Source organism: Pelmatolapia mariae, linkage group LG16_19 (genome assembly GCF_036321145.2).
Source record: "Pelmatolapia mariae isolate MD_Pm_ZW linkage group LG16_19, Pm_UMD_F_2, whole genome shotgun sequence".
In the NCBI taxonomy this organism is placed as follows: Eukaryota; Metazoa; Chordata; class Actinopteri; order Cichliformes; family Cichlidae; genus Pelmatolapia; species Pelmatolapia mariae.
In genome coordinates, this window is record NC_086241.1 from 61,938,954 (window position 1) to 61,959,787 (window position 20,834).

The 20,834-nt window shown below is 40.1% G+C and overlaps 1 protein-coding gene across 1 annotated transcript; it reads left to right on the top strand.

Annotated features, from left to right (window-relative positions):
- Positions 1-551: 551 nt before the first annotated feature.
- On the top strand, positions 552-18,106 carry nol10 (nucleolar protein 10). The gene is made up of 21 exons (XM_063498159.1): positions 552-691; positions 1,787-1,832; positions 1,925-2,023; positions 3,129-3,206; positions 3,291-3,328; positions 3,446-3,582; positions 4,242-4,307; positions 4,421-4,481; positions 4,969-5,054; positions 5,261-5,339; positions 5,767-5,916; positions 6,028-6,094; positions 7,372-7,424; positions 11,638-11,764; positions 13,279-13,358; positions 13,472-13,570; positions 14,201-14,293; positions 14,437-14,613; positions 16,212-16,528; positions 16,739-16,841; positions 17,364-18,106. The coding sequence occupies exons 1-21, from the start codon at positions 626-628 to the stop codon at positions 17,502-17,504; spliced, it is 2,163 nt and encodes a 720-aa protein (XP_063354229.1). The 5' UTR covers positions 552-625; the 3' UTR covers positions 17,505-18,106.
- The last annotated feature ends 2,728 nt before the right edge of the window (positions 18,107-20,834 follow it).

The following is a 20,834-nucleotide window of genomic DNA, read 5'->3' on the forward strand; positions in this document are numbered from 1 at the left end:
TGAATACATTATTCATAACAGGGCAGCAAAATACAGGAGAATGTGACTGGGCTTTCTCTTTCTTTTGAATCCAGCAGTTTGTTATTTACCAACAACAAACACAGAAGAAGAAGAAAACTGGAAGAACCCTTTCACTATACGCTATTGTTTTATTTATTTAAAAGGGACAGTGAAGTTTAACATAGTCCAATTACAAAACACGAAACTGATGTAACGCACATAAGTTTATAGCTATTGCTCATTTTCAACCATTGTCCCTTGTTGGGCTTACAATCACAATACATACATTATACAATTATTTATAATGCTCTGTTTTTGTTTTGTTTTGTTGTCTATTTTTAACTAAAGTTAAACTACATTTTAAATTAAACATAGCTAGTTAAAACAGGTATGTGATACATACAAAAAAATAACTATATATGTGTATTAAATAGCGAAAAACAACGTAGTTAACTGGTCGTTTTTGAACCTCTCGGAACTTTGTGTAGTCTGTGCAGTTTCTACTCGGACCCAGTTTCTCTAAACTCACCTCCACTTCCTGTTTTTGCTCCTGGTGTAGCAACGTGGGTTCAGCACAGCTCGCCGGTGTGTAGTAGCAGCATCAGTGTTATGCTCTCGTTCTACAATGCAGGTTTCCAGCGTGAATGATGTGAAAATTTACAATTTAAGCTACGGGAAGTCTCTTCCAGAGGTGAGAAGCACACTTCCTGCTCCTGATGTTCTTCATGTCATACCTGTGAAGTTGCTGCTTGCCTTCAGCTTAGCCGGCTAACCAAGCTAGCCGTAAGATGAGTGTTCTTAACACTGTATTAATGAAATGTCATAGCTGAATTCATACTTATTAACATCGCAATTTAATGAAATGATTCATATAAATAAATGGAAAAAATCTGCCGCTGCTTGGAAGAGGTTCACTGACGTAGATGAGGTCATACGCAGAAAATTTAATGAAAGTTTTTCTGTATTTACAGCAGCGATAGTTGTTATAATTTGGGTATTATCACGGATCAAAAGTCTAACATTTCAGATACTACATGAGAATTGGGTAAAACTTTAAAATGTCTATTTAGCAGTTACAAACTTTATTTATAGGCATCTTTCAGGCAGGTTAGTGCAGGTCAATGTGCTCTACAGACACAGTAAAATGTGGTAAAACTGAGCAAATGATAAATTAAAAAGACAAAAGATCATAATATAAAATAAAATGCTCATTAATTAAGGGAGCCTGTTGAAACGGTTAATGTATCTGATTAGGATGCTCTCTGGATACAATGAATAAAGTCCACCTTTAGTCTTCTTTTAAGTTTTCTTCGACATGTTGAGAACAAAATACAGCCGGACCACCTCAACCAGGAATCAGTAAGAGACAAGGAATACAACTGAGATGTTGGTGTTGTCTAAGTGGTGATGTCAAGCTTATTCTGAGAAAAACAGAATTTTGAGATAATCACCTTAAAAAAAAGAGCAGTTAGTTAAGTCCATACATATGCTTCTTTCCATATTCAAAACAGCCGCGTCCTTGTGTTTTCTTTTTTCGATTTCTGACAGTCTGCTCGCTGAGGCAGATTCTCTATTAATGGGTTACCGTTGATGTCACCTGACAGTTGCGGCTCCATTTGAGATCTTTCCTACTGTTGACCCTGTTAACTATTTAGGTTACCTTTTTTACCTTCTATGTAGCTTTATTTTTGTAACCTGCCATCAAACTAAGAGAAGAGGAAGCAGCTGTGTTGTTGAATGTTATTCTTTATGCTAAATCCTGATCACCTTTGTGTTGTTAACACAGTGGCTGTCAGACAGGAAGAAAAGACAGTTGCAAAAGAAAGATGTCGGTGAGTTGACAGCTATAATTACAGTTTCACACACGTATTGATTTCTAAATGTTTGTCTTTATTCACACGCTTCTGTTCTTTGCATTACTCAGAAATTCAGCGCAGGATTGAACTCATCCAGGACTTTGAGATGCCCACAGTGTGCACCTCCATCAAAGTGTCCCGGGATGGTCAGTTCATCCTGGCAGCAGGTAAAAGATATATAAAGTCTTTTATTCTCAAAACTCTGGAATAACTCTAGAAGTCAATGAATTTATCAGAATCAATCAAAATCAGAATACTTAATCCCTGAGGAAATTATGTAGTTAAAAGCTTCCTTCAGACCGTTGGTAGTCTGCAGTTTCATAAGCAATTCTTAGGCAAATTAATTGGCTTCATATAGAAAAACAAAAGCTTTGGTCTTCACTAGTTTCCTTGTCTAAAGCTGTGTCTTGATTTCAGAGCTGTCAGAACAGAGAGCATTAATTTCACATTCTGAAAAAGCTCAGCTGAGCTGGCGCACTTTAGGTTGCAGATTTCCCTGATATTGCAATAAACGTGACAGTCCTCTGCTCAAGTTGCAGTGCCATGATAGTAACGAGCAGTTTCTGCATCACACTGAAATCCCTGAATAAAGCATTTTGTGTTGCTAACTGACAGACATGCTCCTGTAGCAGAGGCACACATCCTGCAGAGACTGAGCAAGGAGCCTAAACCACTTGCACAAATAAGGAAAAAAGTGGCCAAAGTGATGGTTACGGTAAAAGGGCAAGGTTGGCAAACAGCACTCGATGACAAAGCTGATGTCAAATTGATATCACACCTGCCATTTCTGCATTTTGTGCACCTCTCGATTTAATAACCTGGTGTGTTGTGACATTGCTGCAAAAGCTGGCAGCGTCGTGAGTGTACGACTGTGTCGGTTTTTACTGCCATTTTAATAATACATCAGTACAGATGGTCAGAGATTCATACGTTTTGCAGGGGGAGATGTTGCAATTGTTAGAAAACATGGGACTTTGTGGAAACTGTATGTATTGAGTCTTAATTTGAAATTTAACAATGTTAATTTTTAAAAAAAGCCTATTTACCATGAGGCTAAAACAAAGCTGAAAGACAGGTTGAAAGTTTAAAAGTTAAAGTGATCATCTTGTCTTTTTAGTATCCTTATAACTATTGTCACAGCCAAAGGTGTCAGAGAATCATTACATCTCCCAAGTTCACGCAGCAGAACCATCACTTAGTGTCATCTTAAAGTAATACTGGCCGAGTCCAGGGATGCCTACGGGGTCAAATCATTTTTTTATTTTGTTCTAGGCACTTACAAACCAAGGATTCGCTGCTATGACACCTACCAGCTGTCCCTGAAGTTTGAGCGCTGTCTAGATTCAGATGGTAAGTTTTTAGACTCCGGCTTTGCTCAGCTCCGATTACTGGACAGTGACTAAATTTCATTATTGTCTTTTCTTCTTCTGAAAGTCGTGGCCTTTGACATCCTGTCTGACGACTACTCCAAGGTGCGGGCGGCCCTTTTGTTTTGAAATGTTGAGTTTTTTCAGCATTTTTAAATTCTGATAGTTCAAAACTCACTCTGCTTTTTTGTTTGTTTGTTTTTGTCATTCTTCTCTGTGCAGTTGGTGTTTCTGCACTGTGACCGCTATGTAGAATTTCACTCTCAACATGGACACTACTACAAGACTCGTATTCCCAAGTTTGGTCGGGACTTTTCCTACCACTATCCCTCCTGTGATCTCTACTTTGTGGGGGCGAGGTGAGAATACAGTCGGATTAAGAGTCCTCGGGTGCATGATTTAGCAGTCAGCTAGCAAGGTTAAAGCATTAATAGGGTTCAGCATTTGCAAAAATCCACTACTTTGTCTGTAAAAGAGCAATTTAACATATAATAGAAGGCAGGAAGTCCTCAGACATGCCAAGAATCCCCGAGTTAGTTTGTGCAGGAAAGTAGAGCGGACAAAAGCACCTAGAAGGGGGTGAAGGTACGCATGTTACTTGTGAGTTTAAAGTGCCGAGTGCAATGTTTGTCTTCCCTGTTACACCAGAGCTCATTGCTTTACAGTAATGATAAAAGATTTAGTGGTAAAAATGTATATCAAAATATAAATCTGGCAGTTTTAGGGTATTTTTATTTATTTCTGTCTCTCTGTGGCTTTATAGTGACTTATTATATTACTGCCAGAATAAAAAGAACACAAGGTTCATTTTACTCAGTTCACTTTTATTCTAAAGCATCAGCTCACAATAAGTCATCTGAAGATACATTTATATTGTAAGGTAAAAACTGGACCGTGAGGAGCATGGTGACAGCAGGGAGAAAGAGACCTCTGACAGAGCGAGGCAAATTAGTCAAGCAAGCATTAATATTTTAAAGAGTAATGTGCAATTAATTAGTGTGGTTGTTTTCACTTTCAGTTCAGAGGTTTTCAGACTGAACTTGGAGCAGGGACGTTTCCTTAACTCTCTTCAGACTGATGCTGTGTAAGTGTTTTCTGCTTCAGTGAAAAGGTTTTATGTGCGTCGGTACTAATCCGGTGTGATCCGATATTAACTCCTCAGCCAATCTTTTTTTTTTCCCTGGACTTCTCAAACAGGGAGAACAACGTGTGCGATATCAACCCCATCCACCATTTGTTTGCCACAGGATCCTCTGAGGTAAGTGTGAAACGGTGACTGTGTCTCCTTTTAATGCTAATATAAGGTTATTATTTAGTTGTTTATATTGTTTTTGCACTTTACATAATCTGTTCTCATTGTGCCACCAGTGCTTGGGCTTACTTACATTATTTGTTTCTCTTTTCAAGAGGTCACTAGCGACAGTAGAAAAATTAGCTCCATACTGAGTAATTTATTTATTTTTTCCCTTTTGAATTTCTCAGCGGTAGATCTTTCTCTTCTCGCCTCTGCTCGGTATTGTTTGTTAAAAAGAATCACACACCAGCTGGGCTGACAAAAATAAGTGTTTCACATGATTTCTGGGTGTTAAAGTTCAAATCGTTGCCTCTCACATAAAATTTAGAGCTGCCCACGGAAGAACTTGCCTATTATAGCTTTTCAATAGTTTTAAAGTTGTTTAGTTAATTAGAAAAGCTCAAATTTGCACTTGTGCGACTCTCTGACTTTTCTTCTGCCGGCTCACCAGGGACGGGTTGAGTGCTGGGACCCCAGAGTCCGTAACCGTGTGGGCAAGCTGGACTGCGCCCTGAGCAGCCTCGCCGAAGGAACAGAGTAAGGAGCAAACTATCACGTTCAGAAAGCTGATCTCAGCCTGACGACGCATATGCAGCCACATGGCACTTTTCACCACAGCCTGCATGAAAAACAAGCTGCAAGCTGTGTGTCATTATGGCATAAAACACAAATATCCAGCTTCTTATCCTGTTTCTGTGTGTTTTACCCCATCTTTAAATGGTATTCTCTGGAACTGTCGACAGAGTTCAAGCTCTGCCGTCCATCAGTGCGCTGAAGTTTAACAGCTCCCTCACCATGGCAGTCGGCACCACCACTGGTCAGGTGAGCCTGAATATTCATGTTACCAGAAGGATAGCTTCTTTTTCTTTATCTATGTTATTGCTAATCTCAAAACAGCATTTTGACATTATCTGTTGAACAGCAGTCAAAAAACACCTTACAGTTCTATGGCTGCATTCTTCTCTGCTTCTTTTGTGTTTGTTTGTTGTTGTGAGCTGTCAGCTCCCCACAGGCTGCAAAGTTACTGTGACTAATCAGCTCACAATTAGGTGGCTGATGTCATGCAGTTTGCTAACAAGTTAACGCAAGTTCAGTTTTCAGTAAAAGGTCAAGGGATGAGCTTTTGGTTAATCATGTAGATGCTTTCTCATGCCTTTAATTGCACTTCTCTTTGTTTTGGTTTTTACATTTGGCAGACAGCTTCATCCAGGATTCTGACAGCTTTCTTTACCTTTCTGATCTCTTGCAGGTGCTGCTGTATGACCTGCGCTCCAGTCAGCCGCTTCTAGTCAAAGATCACTTGTACAACCTGCCAATCAACTCCCTCAACTTCCACAATCAGCTGGACTTGGTTGTGTCTTCTGACTCCAAGATCATAAAAATCTGGAACAAAGACACTGTAAGTAACAGCCATCAGTTACAGATCGTTGTGCTTTCACAATCCACTATGTGGATCGCAAGAAACTCATGCTCACTCTCATCTTTCATCCATCTTATATCTTTTCCACAGGGAAAGTTGTTCTCCTCCATACAGCCTCAGACCAACATAAACAGTGTTTGCGTCTACCCAAATTCAGGTGAGAATTAAGTTGTGGAAGCTGGAAAGAAAGTTTGAGGAGAGCAGCGGCAGAACATCAAGAATGCATCTGCTTGACCTCTACATGAACCAACACTGCAGATGTAGCACTGCAGAAATATTCAGTAGGATGTTTCCCACAGTTAGATTCTAACTGTGGCTGCAGCTGTGAGCTGTGGAGGGTGGTCAATGTCACTTCAGTTCAGGGTGCTTTATTAAGCTTCAGGATTTCCAATTAAGCAAGAATGATGCGATTATTTTAACATTTAAGTTGATATAATGATTAATTATAGGCGGTGGCTGCTTTCATATAGCGGTGTACTTGTGTTTCCATTTCTGTTCCTTCTTTGATCTCTTAAAGTATTTTTCTGGTTTGATCAAGCGTTCAGCATCTGAAAAAAATTACTTTTATCATTATCCACTTGCATGACCTGTTGATTTTTAACTAGCAGCTATATACAGATCAACCTCATCGCCCCAGCTATATTTTACTTTAATTAGAAGTTATCCTCCCTAACTCCACTCCTTGCATTCTTAATATCACAATATCAGATAACTGCACATAAATATGCGGCAGTGATACGTTCTTGAACTCCTGATCGATTGTTATCGGGAATCGGGTTTAAGATGCTGTGCTTTTCATTAAATTAATACAAAAGTAGAAAATTCACAGGTGGTGGTGGGTGGGTGGCTGCTGTGTTGGGCCCCCACTTAAGCTTTGGCTGTCTTTTAATATGCCTGCAGGTATATTAAAAGACAGCCAAAGCTTAAACCCAGCTAGAAACCCACTGAAGCAAAAACAGTCAGTAGAAAACTCTGCAGTGTGTTGAAGCGAAACCAGCAGCTTTTATGCATGACTAAATAGGCCCATAAATGAAACAGTAATGATTTCTGTAAGTTAAGCTGGTATTTAAAACAAGAGTTTTTCGTGCAGCTCCACCTCTGGATGGCGCCATCTTATTGTAGAGCACACTTTTACTGTGTGACAGGCAGTGTGTACAAGGGGAATAAAACCTCAGATTTTTCTATATCTTATAGTGATATTCCCTAAAGCTGTTAAAAAGCAGCACCAGCTTCTTGAGTTTCTTCTGTTTTTGATCCTTTTGGCTGCCTGAATGTTTTTTAACTCTTCATTATTAGAGCAGAAATGGGTTTTGCTATTACAATATGAAAATTCAGATCCCAGCTAGTCTTTCATATACCAGTGCTGAAGGAGCTTGACCTATAAATTACTAGATGAGGTTTTAATTGTTCCTCTGCTCTCTGGTTCATGAACAGGTATGCTCTTCACTGCCAATGAAGATCCCAAGATGAACACATTCTACATCCCAGTGAGTACAGAGACATTTATATTCTCATACACCAGTCACATTTATATTTACAGTACACCAAAGAATGATTCATGTTGCAGCTTTTCACACAGCTTTGCAATACAAGGTCACCTTTAGGAGCTGGCCAAAGAGTGCACACGTGCCATTTGTTTTCTGTCACTGAGCGAGTCATTGTCAAACCTGTGGGGCGGGGATGAACTGCAGGTGTGACACACAATGATGTGAAAAATAAGAAGAAGCAAACACGAGTTTGTTGATGGTGTTTTTGCTGGTTTATAAAAATCCTGATGTGAGGCCTGTTAACTTTTTCCCAGCTTCAGTATTGAAGCGTGCCTGAAAAAAGCATGGGATCAGACTTCTCACGAGGCCTCTGCTTAATGAGTAATTGTTCCTATCAACAGTCTGTTCTGGGACTGATATGATCTTACCTCATGTGATATTGTGAGTGCATGCACGCGCATCTGTGCGTGCGTTTGTGTGTATATGTGTGTACAGTCAACTAGGGTTTGCTTTGTGTAAATGGGTTCTTTCCAGCCCTGATTTTCATGCATGTGGTAAACTTTGGTCCTTTTGTCCTACGAGAAAAGGTGAGTCTGTCATTGTTTGAACATACAAGCCGAAAACCTTACCTGATTTAAAATTAGCCGACCTCCCATTCAGTATCATCTTCGAAGGCATGTCCTGACATTTTCCAGGACAGCTGCTGTTTTTAGACAGCACCATGGAAGTCCTGTTTTGACCTCTTATGCTGAACGCTCGGTGATTTCACCACAAATCCCAAATTTGGGCAGAGAGCAAAGATCAATGTCGGTTTCAAACTGGCCCGAAGTTCATATCAAGTATCATCCCTGGTAATGAGAGCTAGCTCTCTAGTCAAGGAAGAGTCTTTCTACTGCAACTCTGCAACAGAAAGACTCTTCCTGTAATGTCCTGAGATCTCTGATGGAGAACACTCATTGGAAGCGATCACTTTGTTTTGTTTTTTTGCCCACACCAACACAATCTTTGCTCACCACCTAACAATTTTGCCCCCTCAATATCATGATCCACCTCATGGAAGTCAACAGAGGAGATATAATATGTACATAAATGCAGACATGCGAGAGGCTACTTGCAATCACACCTGTCAGCTGCTCAGGCCAGGCAAGTGATGCCAAAATCACTTGATTTCTTAAAGAGGTGGTATTGCAGAAAAATTTGACCTGTAGCTGATTTGGAAGAAAACCTTAAAGTAGACTAAAACATAATTGGAAAAAGATCATATTCCATGTGATTTTTGGTGTTGACATGTTTATGAAAAAGCAGATCTGAGTCACAGATTAGCAAAAAAATGAATTTGGGATACTGCCTGCAGCGTCAATCAGGTCATTTCATGTTGACAGAAACTGTTACAAACCTAAAACCATTCAAAATTAAATTTTAGCCAAAGATCTGATGTGCAACATGGGAATTATGTCCTGATAATAAAGTAAATGATTGGACTCACCATGGATTCACAGTAGCTTCAGATTTTAGGCTTTTTGAAAGGCACACAATGAAATATTAGAAGGTTTCAGTGTTTCATCTTTCAGTTAATTAAGGAAATAATGATCAGATAAATAAAAATGTTACAAGTGGTAATAAGTTATATTTGCTACCCCATCTGGATAAGTGGATCTGTTTTCTTTAAAAGCTCATTTCATGACTTTTCCTATTTCCCAGGATTTAACAGTAGAATGCTGTTGGTGTGACTTCAGGGCATGAGGCATTTTCAACCAAACTGACTTTTTCTGCCACATTTTCTGAACCAAAAATGGTTTTCGTCTCCACGTGTAACCCATGATGATCTCTGTTAGCTTTGTTAGCTCAGGAGTGATGTGACTAAACAATGACAGGGACACTGGACTTTGACCTCAGTGGTGTGACATCATCGGACTTCGAATCAGTTACTCCTTACTCAGCATTTCGATAAGCGTTCTCCAGTCGAAATATTTGAACTTTGAGAACTCGGTCAGTACAAAGTGAAGAAGACGTGCCTTCAGTTTATTGAAGCAAGTCATGATATAAACAGATGACCGAGTTTGAAATGTATACATGTGACAAAAGAAGAGCTTTAAAGTAAGCATTTGGTATGATCACCCTTGTATTTCCACACATCCTGCACACTCAGCTTTCTTGAGTTCTTTCTTGTAAATTCTTTAAGTAGTTTTCAGGAGGAGTTCTCCAGACTTCTTGAAGGGTATTCAAAGCTCTTCTTTGGATGCTGGCTGCCTTTTGTTCTGCTCTCTGTCAAGATGATCTCACACTACTTTAATAATTTTGAGTTCTGGGCTCTGCGGTGAACAATCTGTGACTGATAGCTTTCCCTTGTGTATTTTGCTATCCTGGTGTTGTTTTACTGCACTGGCAGTGTGTTTGGGATAGTTGTCATGATGAAAATTGAAGCTGTTGCCAATCAGACACTTCTCAGATGGTTGCATGTTATCATTTTACATTTTTTGTAGATTCTACTAAAGAAATAGAAACAAACAATGTGTTTTTACAACAGGCTGCTAAAAACCAAAGTACACAAAGATAGAGTTTACTTTGGTTCTTTTCTAAGTTGTCTGTTATGTGTAGACACACCACTGAATCATCATTTGAGTTACATGCTTTTTTAATGCATGAATGATTCATAGGTCAGTGTTAAGTAGTTTATAAATCAACAAAACACTCTCTGAATATGATAAGTCACAAGGACTGGACTGAAAATCGGTGAAAAAGCCCAAAAAAATGCCAAAATTTAAAAAAAGTCTGGCTCCTTGGAAGCAAAATGGAAAGAAATGAAGTGTGACTCAATTTTTTTGCACAGTAGTGTATGTCAGAGTCTGACAGATTTAAGTGTCCACATTAGATGGTGAGCGTGGGGCTCTGGGCAGGTATGTGTGCCTGCAAATATTTTTTTTGTGATGTGTGGATTTTTCCTCAAAAGTGCTACAATACAGTGTATCACTATGCGTGTACCCTTTAGGCAAACTTTAAGCGGATCACAAAAAAACCAGGACTGTGCATCTGTGGTATCTGCAGCTGTCCCTGCTGTATACTTTAAAAGCTGGTTCCTGGAGGGTGTTTTGCATTTTTGCCTAAAAATAACTGCAAGGAATGATCGGGTCTTATTTGTAACTCCTGCTGACCTGAAGCTCTTTAGTTCATGCGTGAAGTTAGTTATCTACATTTGAGGAAAGTACAGAATAATGCCCAGTGAATTTTGGAGTGGTCACATCTGTTTGCTGGCCACCATCATGCTGCCCTGGCTGGAGGCAAGTTTAACCTTAAGTTATATAATATCTTCAAGAAAACCTCGGTTTTCTCAACTCTGGTGTCACACTTTCTATTTTATGTTATGGCTTATGAGCTGGTTCATAGTAAAAGAGTTCTGCAAGTTAGTGACAGTACTGCCAATTTCCACTGTTTGGATACCAGGAAGTTTTAACTAACAGGGGTCTGTCTGGTATTTGGACCCTAAGACTTGTACTACAACCAACATATATGCTTCAGCTAACATCAGCTTTAACTGATTGTCTTCAAGATCAATGTTTATGAAAACTTTACTGAGAAATGCTTGGAACAGAGGTTCTGTGGTGGAGACACATAAATCCATCTTCATGGGAGTCACAAGCTAGTCTACTTCTACTGCTGGTCCCAAACTCAAATAATTGACAAAGCTGTCTCCGTAAGGGCATCCAGTGTAAAATTGGTGCCAAATCAATGTGCGTGTCCACACGCTGTGGCAACCCCTCGGGGTAAGAAGGAAGCAGCTGGTTCTTAGTGCTTTTCTATTCTAGTGGAGCACCGATTCATACACTTTTTTTTCCTATACCCAAGTCCTTTCTGTCTAACATTTAAACAAGTTCATATTCTGATGACCAACTTGGGTTTCTTGGGTGATTTTTTTTTTCTTCTGTTTTTTTTTTTTTTTTACTTTTGTGAACACACAAAAGGATTGTTTTTAAAACTACACACTCAAAAAGCGATTGCTCGACCTTTTGCTTCTTTTGCTACTCTGCACTTCCTGTATCACCAGTGTTGCATTGCAAGTCGTTACAATTCCCTGAAAACCCTTAAGGACATTTATTTTCCGCTGTAATGGAAACATGACCTGACTAAGTTGGGCTATTTTTTTCTAACAACAAACAGTACTCAACAGTCTAAATCTGAACCAAGCGGGTGGATGTGTTTTTGTGTGTGTGTTTAGGCTCTGGGCCCAGCACCTCGATGGTGCTCCTTCCTAGACAACCTAACAGAGGAGCTGGAGGAGAGCCCGGAGAGCACGGTGTATGATGACTACAAGTTTGTCACCCGGAAGGACCTGGAAAATCTGGGTGAGACCTCATTACCTTAATTGTAGCTCATGAAACTGCAGAGCACTTGGAGTAAATCAGCCCAAATTTGAACACTTTTAAAGCAAAAAAAATCCTCAATTTAAGTGTGCAATTTTTGCTTTGGCTCTTTTGGTTAGAAAGCAAAGAGAGCTCAAGAGATCTTTACACAAAGAGTGACTTTAATACCAGCCCTGATAGTTATATCCAAAACTATGAATCAGTGTGAGCCACTTCGCCGCCTAGGGGGGTTAGTTTGAGTGGCTAGACTGTCTAAGTAGAGGCCACGGGAATGATTGAAATGCTTTAGGTAAGAGAAGTAGGGTGTAGGGGTAAGAGAGGGGGAGCACGAAGGGTCAAAGGAGTGGATATTGGATGGGTTGAATGAACACTGGAATGCAGGCTCAGCAGGAAAGAGATCAAATGGCAAGAAGTAGAAAGATGATTGGCTGATGTGTAATAAAAGAAGAGGAGGGAGTAGGCAGGGGAACAGCACTGTTGGTATACAGGAGCCATGCAATGCGGCCCTGTTATGTAACATGTCCATATTGAGTACAGCACACTTGTGGAAGTTTCTGAGAAGAGCAAGTTCCTCATCATTCAGCTTGTAAGAGCATGTCCTTGTCTACGCACGCTATTACACGCTTCCTGTGATGTATGGGAGTATTTGTGCAACTTTTAAGGTGAAGTCACGCGTGGAAAGAAGATCAATATTGATTATATTCAAGCGTCATTTACTCACACGTTCACTGGGGTCTGAAAAATTTATTGAGAAGTCTTGAAATGTGACAAAACCAAAGTTTTTAGATATATAATTTTATGAAGTAAAAAGATGTTAATGTTTAAAAAAGGACTAAAATGCAGATCTGTTGTAATCGTAATACAGAATAATATAGAGGTAGGTCACAAAGATGTTTGCAGTTCATCCTGAAGGGAAGATGAATGTGTGAAATTCGATCCAGTACCTGAGACATTTCACTGATCCACAAACAGTCGCCTCTCGTTAGGAGAAGGGGAAAGCACGAAAGCCCTCATCTTACTACATTTAGAGCCAATCAGTGTTACAAATTTTAAGATGGATGGGGACGGGAGGAATAGATGTATATCTTAACCAGTGTTTGGGTAAACAGGTGTTGTTGTTGTAAACAAATTTAAATTAAATTTGACCTTTTCTTTGAATTTCTGGTTTGTTTTTCTTTTTTCTTTTCTTCTCACGTTCAATAAAATCATTTGGGTTCACCTTCTGGGCACCATGAATGTGTATTTACTGAAAGATTTCATACTAAACCACAAAGTTTCTCCTCTTGATGGTGACACAGGAAGTCAGTCAGTGACACACGTCATTAGAATTCATTCTCTGGGTACTGTCAATGTCTCAGTCGCATTATGTGGCAATCAGTATATGGAATATCGGTAGTCATATTTTTTAGCGTTACATTTAGTAGATGTATAACTACAGCAGATTGTATTTGCAAAATATGTGTGTGTTTATTTTATTTTTTTTATTTCATGGCCAGGTTTGTCTCACCTGATCGGATCATCCCTCCTGAGAGCTTACATGCACGGTTTCTTCATGGACATAAGACTTTATCATAAGGTATCATCCTTTTTGTGTACATCTCAGACTTTTGTCAGGACTTGTTCAATTCAAACTGATCCTAACGTGACACACTAAACCTAAACTGCAAATGTTTATTTGCTTGGCCGTAGGTTAAAAGTATGGTCAATCCTTTTGCGTACGAGGAGTATCGCAAGGATAAGATTCGCCAGAAGATCGAGGAGGCCAGAACACAGAGAGTTCAGGTTAAGGTGAGAGTTTAGTTTTTCTGCTAGTTGCTATGGAAATGTCAGGTCTCATTTTACTGCCTTTTTAATGTTCAGTACTGAAACATCATAGTTAGAAGATGAATCAACAATCAGCATTTGCTGTCTAAGAAACAGCTATAGCCTCTGAATTTCATTATGGTCGAGCAAACATTCAGATTTAAGTCCATTTAGTCCATATTTGACTGGTTTGGTGCAACAGCTGTAGCAGAATAAACATAATTCATCTGCTTCTTACAATGTCAGCGTGTGACTCCTGTGACAGTCTGTGTTTATCTTTTCCCTCCATGCCCTCATACAACACTTTTCTGTGTAGTATTTATTATGATCAATCTGTTTTTGAAAATATGACCTGAATAAATAAGATTCAGAGCTAAAAATCCCGACAACCTGTTGCATCAGCTACATAAACAGAAGTCCACAGAGTTAAAGTACCCATTAAACTGGATTGAAGTTCAAAACTTTACTCACATCCTGTCACACTAATTTCAAAAGTGCAAAAGCTAATAAATGGTATGTTAATTTGAGGAATGTGTGATTCACTCTTCAAACTGATTGGATCATTTTCTCTCCATTCTCGTGTGCGCTATGTACAATTTGTTCTCTCTGAAACAGAAACTGCCGAAGGTGAACAAGGAGTTGGCTCTTAAACTGATGGAGGAGGGTGATGACGAAGCAGAGGTGGTTTCCAGGAAAAAGAAGGGCAAGGTAGGAAAACAAGATTACAACATCAATGTTTTTGATTAATTGTGAATGTACGCGGTGTATTCAGAGATCATAATGTTCCGCCGGGCAGCTTCGTAGAATTCATGACGTAATGTTCCTCTTTGTTGACTTTTTCCAAACCGCAGGCTCTCCCCAGCATCCTGGGAGACGACCGTTTCAAGGTGATGTTCGAAAACCCAGACTACCAGGTGGATGAGCAGAGCGAGGAGTTCCGCCTGCTCAACCCCATCGTCTCCAAAGTTGGCCAGAAAAGGAAGAAGAAGCTGCGGCTGCTAGCTCAGCAGGCTGCTGTTTCCGAGCAGGTAAACGACACAGTGTTTTACTGCACGAGCAGGTAACACTGCATTGTTTTACTGAGATGGCCTCTTGTGTGTGGAGGCCACGGAATTCAAATTTTTTTGACCAGTTCTTATTTTAGTTTTTACCCCTCAGCCATAAAAGGCTGGCAATAGCCCATCAGTCAGGTGGGTGTGCAACATGGACACCCAAATTTGTGGATGCGATAACTTGAGAATGAAGCAGCCTAGGAGTTTCAAGCACCACAGGTGCATCTACTAAAAATCTGAAACGAGTCTGAATCTCGGTGACCTTGACCTTAAGGTTACAGGGCAGGTTTTTTGCAAATTTTGTGAAAATGATGACTCGAGAACAAGGTGATGTAGGATTTTCAAATTCATACCATAGGTACATTTACTAGGAGGCTGAGGGTACCACTGGCCACCGCCAGTATTTTCTAACTCTGACTTACCAATTATTTATGTTCACAATAAAAGTGTAACTATTTAACAACATTATTTCTAAAATAGGTTAAAGGGCTTTTTTGCACAGTTACCAAGTATTGATCTATAACTGTGATAAATATATTCCTCACTTTAAGGATGTCAGCATTTAGCTCGACTTAAACAACAGTGTCCTAATTTGTTAAAATAAAATATATGAAAAGGCCCTTTTATTTATGATCAGCTGGTTTCTCCCTGCCCTGCTCTCAGTCTCATTATGATTACATCTTAGTAGTCATGGAGAGAAATAAGACAAAAACAGCTAAAGAGTTCATTGATTGGAGGATAACACATATAAACACATATGTAACAGAAAACACAAAAGTGAGGGAGAGTTGGTCCACAGGGAAAGCTTTGCCTTTCAGCTGTGTCAGTTAGATTGACCACCGATTGCAGTTACATTTAAACCCCCCAAGCATCCAAAGAAGAACTATTGTTTGTTGCAGGTGTAAAATACCTTAAAAGCCCTGAACCTTTACTGTTAGCTTCCTCAATGCCATGTTGGCTCTCTTACTGATGACATGAGGCAATGTAAAGACACAACATAGACCTGCATGCACAATTAGAGCTTTCAGAGCAGCAATGGGACTGATATCAATTTCAACTACTCACTGGTCATATGCCATGTTTACACAGGTTTAGGTGGTTGTCATGTCTAGTTTGTTTCAATCTGCACCACAGAAATGTGGTTCAAACTCTTACATAAGTGCTTCAGAGCCGAAAGGATGGGCTAATCGGATGGGCACAAAATCAGATAGCTATGGCTAATTTGGTGTGCAACAATGGACGATCAGCTGAAAAACCAGCTGATCCCAGTCACCAGCTGACTGGTGTATGTGTAGTGTTCAGGCCTTTTAGAAAGCAAGTATGTGCTGAAACTTTTGCACAAAAGAAAAGGGGGGGGTGTAACTAAACAGTGGCTTTTCAGATTTATTTCCATTATTGGAACCAGCGCATTATTAATCCCTCTGGACATGATCACATGTTTTTCTATTGTTTACAAGCCTCACTGAGCCAGCTGTGTATGCACATGCTGTGTTTTCTTGATATATTGGAAGATGAGGGCCCAGGAAGCAGATCACATCAGTGATTTTTTTTTGCTCTGCTGCATCTCCCTGCAGGTGCCTGAAGATAACGACGAGGAGCCAGAGGGGCGAGCCAGCTCCGAGGAGGAGAGCTCTGACGATGACAAAAGCTGGGTGGAGGAGGTGAGGGAGCAGCGGAGGTTGCTTCGGCAGGAGGACAGAGACCGCCGGCGGCAGGAGAGGAAGGACGCAGACCGCAACACTGTCCTTGTGGAGAGGGAGCAGAACGGAGGAGAGGAATCCTCAAATGTGGCTGAGAGCAAGAAGACGAGTCAGCCGCAGTTTTATCAGATCAAAGCTGGCGAGGAGTTCAGAAGTTTTAATGACATGGCCCGCAAGCAGAAACTACAGAAGTATGTCTTTGGAAATGTACTCTGTGTTAGATGACTTATTGTTTGAGACACTCTTTGAAACCCAAATTGCTTCAGGGTTTGCAGCTGTTAAAGGCAGAGAATCACCCCACCTGTAAAGTATTAATAGTCTGTGTCCTAACGCTTTATGACAACGCTCTGTCTGTACTGTTTTGTATATTGTGCCTGACGATCATGCGTTCCTTCTTCTAGGACTTCTCTGGAGGAGCGGCTAAAGTTAGAGGAGCACTCCGAAACCAGTGGCATGGCTGACACCGCAGTGGGCAGCAAACAGCTGACCTTCACTCTCAAAAAGGTACACTGCTTACTTGATGCTTTGCCTCTAGTCTTTTCTTTAAATCATCACAATCACTCACAAAGCAGCAAATAATGGAGACACTTATGACGTCTCCAGGATCCAGAACTTAAATCTGGAAAATTTTCATAAGAGCAATGAAGGTTTTTTAAAAAAATGAGATTTAACTACTGACTCTATACATTTATCTCCCAGTGAGATAAATGTATAAATGTAAGGTTACTCAGATAATCCTTAAGAATAACTGCATCACTTTGCATCTTTACATAAACAATCCCTCTCCTCAGTTGAGCATTACTTAATGTCAAATTCACCCATGTCTGGATGACATTTCGCTGGTCTGAAGTCATCTCATTGTCAGACAAAGCAAGCTAAAGCACTTTTAGAGAAAATGCAGAGAGGGTTTGTTGGTATATGATTGGTTCTTCACCTTAAACAAATCAGTAAATACATCATCAATCTGCAGGTAGAATTGCAGCACTTGCATTTGTTTAACATACGTCCTCCTGTCCTCCTCTGCAGTCGGAGCAGCAGAAGAAGCAGCAGCAAGCGGAGCGGGAGCACCACGAAGAGAGGAAGAAGCTGAGGCGCTCCGCCGGACACTTGAGCAGCAGCAGGGGCCGCGGGAGAGGCTGGGGCGGCAGAGGACGAGGCCGCCACTGACTGATGCCTAACTGGCAGAAACTGTGCCCTGAAGTCAGAGTTGAATAGTTTGTTCCATTAACTCAGCTCTGGCAGTCGTCTTCAAGAGTAGAAGTATTGTACTGACTTTAAGCTTTTAATCAGTGGTGGGAAGGCTGGAGACGCGCTGCAGAGACTGGTACTGCTGCACAGACGAGCCCGTCCCTCTCCTGGGTGGTCTGGGTCATGTGTTTACCTGCTCTCTGCTAATTCAGAGCATATTAAAAAAAGAGAGATTACCCATGTCGCTGTCTGTATGAATATAATGCCAGGCCATTATCCATAAGTACCCTGACTGCATATATTTTAGCAGGAGGGCCCAGGAGGAATTAAACACAGAGAGCTGAGAGGACTTGGCATGAGCTGCTTTCTGTGGCGTCTAGTTTCTTAAGTGGCTCCGTGGTGGAGTCTGTTTCAGCTAAAGAAGAATGGAATGTGTGGAATGAAAATGTAATTGTTTTTTTATTAATGCAGAAACATTGTTAAGCCAACACTGAATTAGAAACATTCGTACTATATTATATTATATTTGGTACATTTGCCTGTCTCCATTGTTTTTACTGTTAAAAATCAAAATATAAAATAATCTGCCAGAATATTGGAGCCTCCCTCCTTTGCAGCAGATCACTCCCTACTTGTGTGAGAGAAGAGGAGAATGAATGAATGAGAAGACCTTCTTCCCCTTCCCCAAATACAACTGCAGTTCTTGGAAACTGGAGGACTTCCCATCAGTCCTTCCCTTCCCCCAACCTGCTGATGGTGTGAACCCCCTCTGTTCCAGCAGTGGCTCTTTTCAAATGTGAAAGGGGGCCGTTTTCTGCACTCAGCGTGGTAACCCCAACCATTTGATGTTACCACGCCTCTGCACCACAATCCATCAGGTTTGTGACAGCGTGGAGAGTACCTCATGCAGGAGAAATCCATTTCAGACACATACTTCACCCTGAAAAGTTGCTGCAGAAGCCTCATAATCTGTACTCTCTGTATAGAAGAATAGTTTAAAATGAACAAAAAGTAAGTGAGAAAAAATACACCTAAAACATTAATACCGTATTTACATGATTAAACATAACATGGGGATTTTATTATTAAACAAAGATAACCTGAGTTATCTCAGTCCTTTATTTATCCAGGTAAAAAAATCTCATTGAGATTAAAAATCTCATTTCCAAGAGAGACCTGGCATCATGGCAACAAAAGTCAAAATACACGTACCACTAAAACAAATACAATATTATGTACAAATGTGACAAATATAAAATAACAGATCAAATTAAGAGTGACTTTAAGAACAATCACACTGAGTAAAACAGTTATTTTCTTGTTCCTTTAAGATGGACTTAAACTCCCTCAAGGTAACCAATTCTGATCATTTCAGTTCCTTCTGCAGATTATTACAGGAAGCAGGGGCAGCGTATTTAAAAGCCTTTTTCCCCGATTCTGTTCCGATTTTTGGGACAATCAATTGTATGATATTGTGAGAACGAAGGCTGTATTGCTTGTGGTTTCTACACATATAAACACATAAATAAGATGGAACCAGCCCAAGGAGAGATTTATAGATAAAGATCAACCAATGGGAGAGTCTGCAAATATGCAAAGATGGACATTTAGCAGCAGCATACGAAGAACAATAATGTACACGATTTCCATAACCAGTAATAAAACGTACAGCACAGTGGTACACAGTATCCAACCTCTTTAGGTAGTGGGCAGGTGCATTCATTAAAAGCAGGTCACCATAATCTAATAAAGGTAAAAAAGTTGCATGAATCAAGTGTTTTTTCACTTGGAGAGAGAAACAGGATTGATTTCTAAAAACACAACTGCACAAAGTGCAGTTTTTAAACGAGTTTTCATTTTCTAAGGGGGAAAAAACCCATCCAAACCTACCTGGCCCTGTGTGAAAAAAGTAACTGTCCTCTAAACCTAATAACTGGTTGTTTCACCGTTGGCAGCAAGAACTGCAATCAAGCGTTTGCGATAAACTGGCAATGGCTCTTTCACATGGCTGTGGAGGAGTTTTGGCTCACTGTTGCATGACCTTAAACATCCTTTTTAAGGTCAAACCAAAGCACCTCAATCACTGCTCCTGCATAACTCAAGTGCGCTTGAACTTTAGGGTACGAGTTCTCAGGGATCATCAAGATGTTTTTTGGCAAATATGACAGAAACTTTTGTGTTCTTTGTGGTCAGCAGTGGTTTTCTCCTTGGAACTTTCCCATGGGTGCCATTTTCGACCAGTCTCTCTTTTCTTGTTGAATCGTGAACACTAACCTTAACTGAAGCACGTGAGGCCTGCCGTGCTTTAGATGTTGGTCTGGGTTCTTTTGTGACCTCCTGAATGAATCATCATTGTGGTCTTTGAGTGATTTCTGTTGGACGCCCACTCCTGGAAAGGTCCACCAAGCTTGAAAGTTTTCTCCATTTGTGGATCATGGTTCTCACTGTGGTTCACTTAAGTCGCAAAACCGTAGAAATGTCTTGGAAACCCTTTTCAGACCTTTTTTTTTTTTTGTGATTTAACAAGGCAGAGCCTTTACTTTTTCACACAAGGCCAGAGAGCAGGTAGGTTTGGATAGCACTTTCCCCTTAATAAATAAAATCATTATATTCACGAATGATATTTGTCTAATATTAAAATTTGTTTAGGTATGACAAATATAAAAGAAATTAGAAATAAGGAAGGGGATGAATACTTTTTCACAGCACTGTAGGCATGGACGTTGGGTCTCTAGTTGTCTACCACTAAGGTAGTGGTACAGGATGGGGTGTATGTGGATCAGGCTTGCTTAGAATCTGGGTCAATCCGGCAATTTGATTCACTGACTCTGAGCTTTTTATGAGCAGTTTTTTGCTGCAGACAGAATCCCTGGTGAAGGAGGTTGAAACTCAATAAAAGACACATTTTTGTTTTTTGTTGGGGTTTTTTTACCGTTAAGTCAAACTATATATGAATTTTTAATATGTCCAGAGGTGTTTTAAGGGTGTTTTAATGCCTTAGTATGGAGATGATTTTCTTTTCTCTACGCATATGACAAATTATATCAGTGCTTTCACATCTACCTCCCAGCCATATCTCCCCAAGATATCAAATTATGATTTTAATCTTAAGTTTTCCCTTTACTCGAAATGAGGACGCGCTCCTTTAGTCCTCTCAATTTGTAAATAGATCTAGGTGTAATATACTTTTAAAACTTTTCCAGGGTGAACGGGAAGCTTTAGGCTTGTGTAAGTGTGCAATAAAGGCTTGGTGACGAGACCCCTTTGTTTGGGGGCACTGCTAACGTTTCTTGTTGAACAAATGAACAT

What these genes read in the sequence shown, in the direction of transcription:
- nol10 (XM_063498159.1), top strand. Translation starts at nt 626, where the DNA reads ATGCAGGTTTCCAGCGTGAATGATGTGAAAATTTACAATTTAAGCTAC. An exon ending in GTTGCAAAAGAAAGATGTCG is followed by an intron (nt 1,833 to 1,924) that starts GTGAGTTGACAG and finishes TGCATTACTCAG; the next exon opens with AAATTCAGCGCAGGATTGAA. An exon ending in TGAACACATTCTACATCCCA is followed by an intron (nt 7,425 to 11,637) that starts GTGAGTACAGAG and finishes GTGTGTGTTTAG; the next exon opens with GCTCTGGGCCCAGCACCTCG.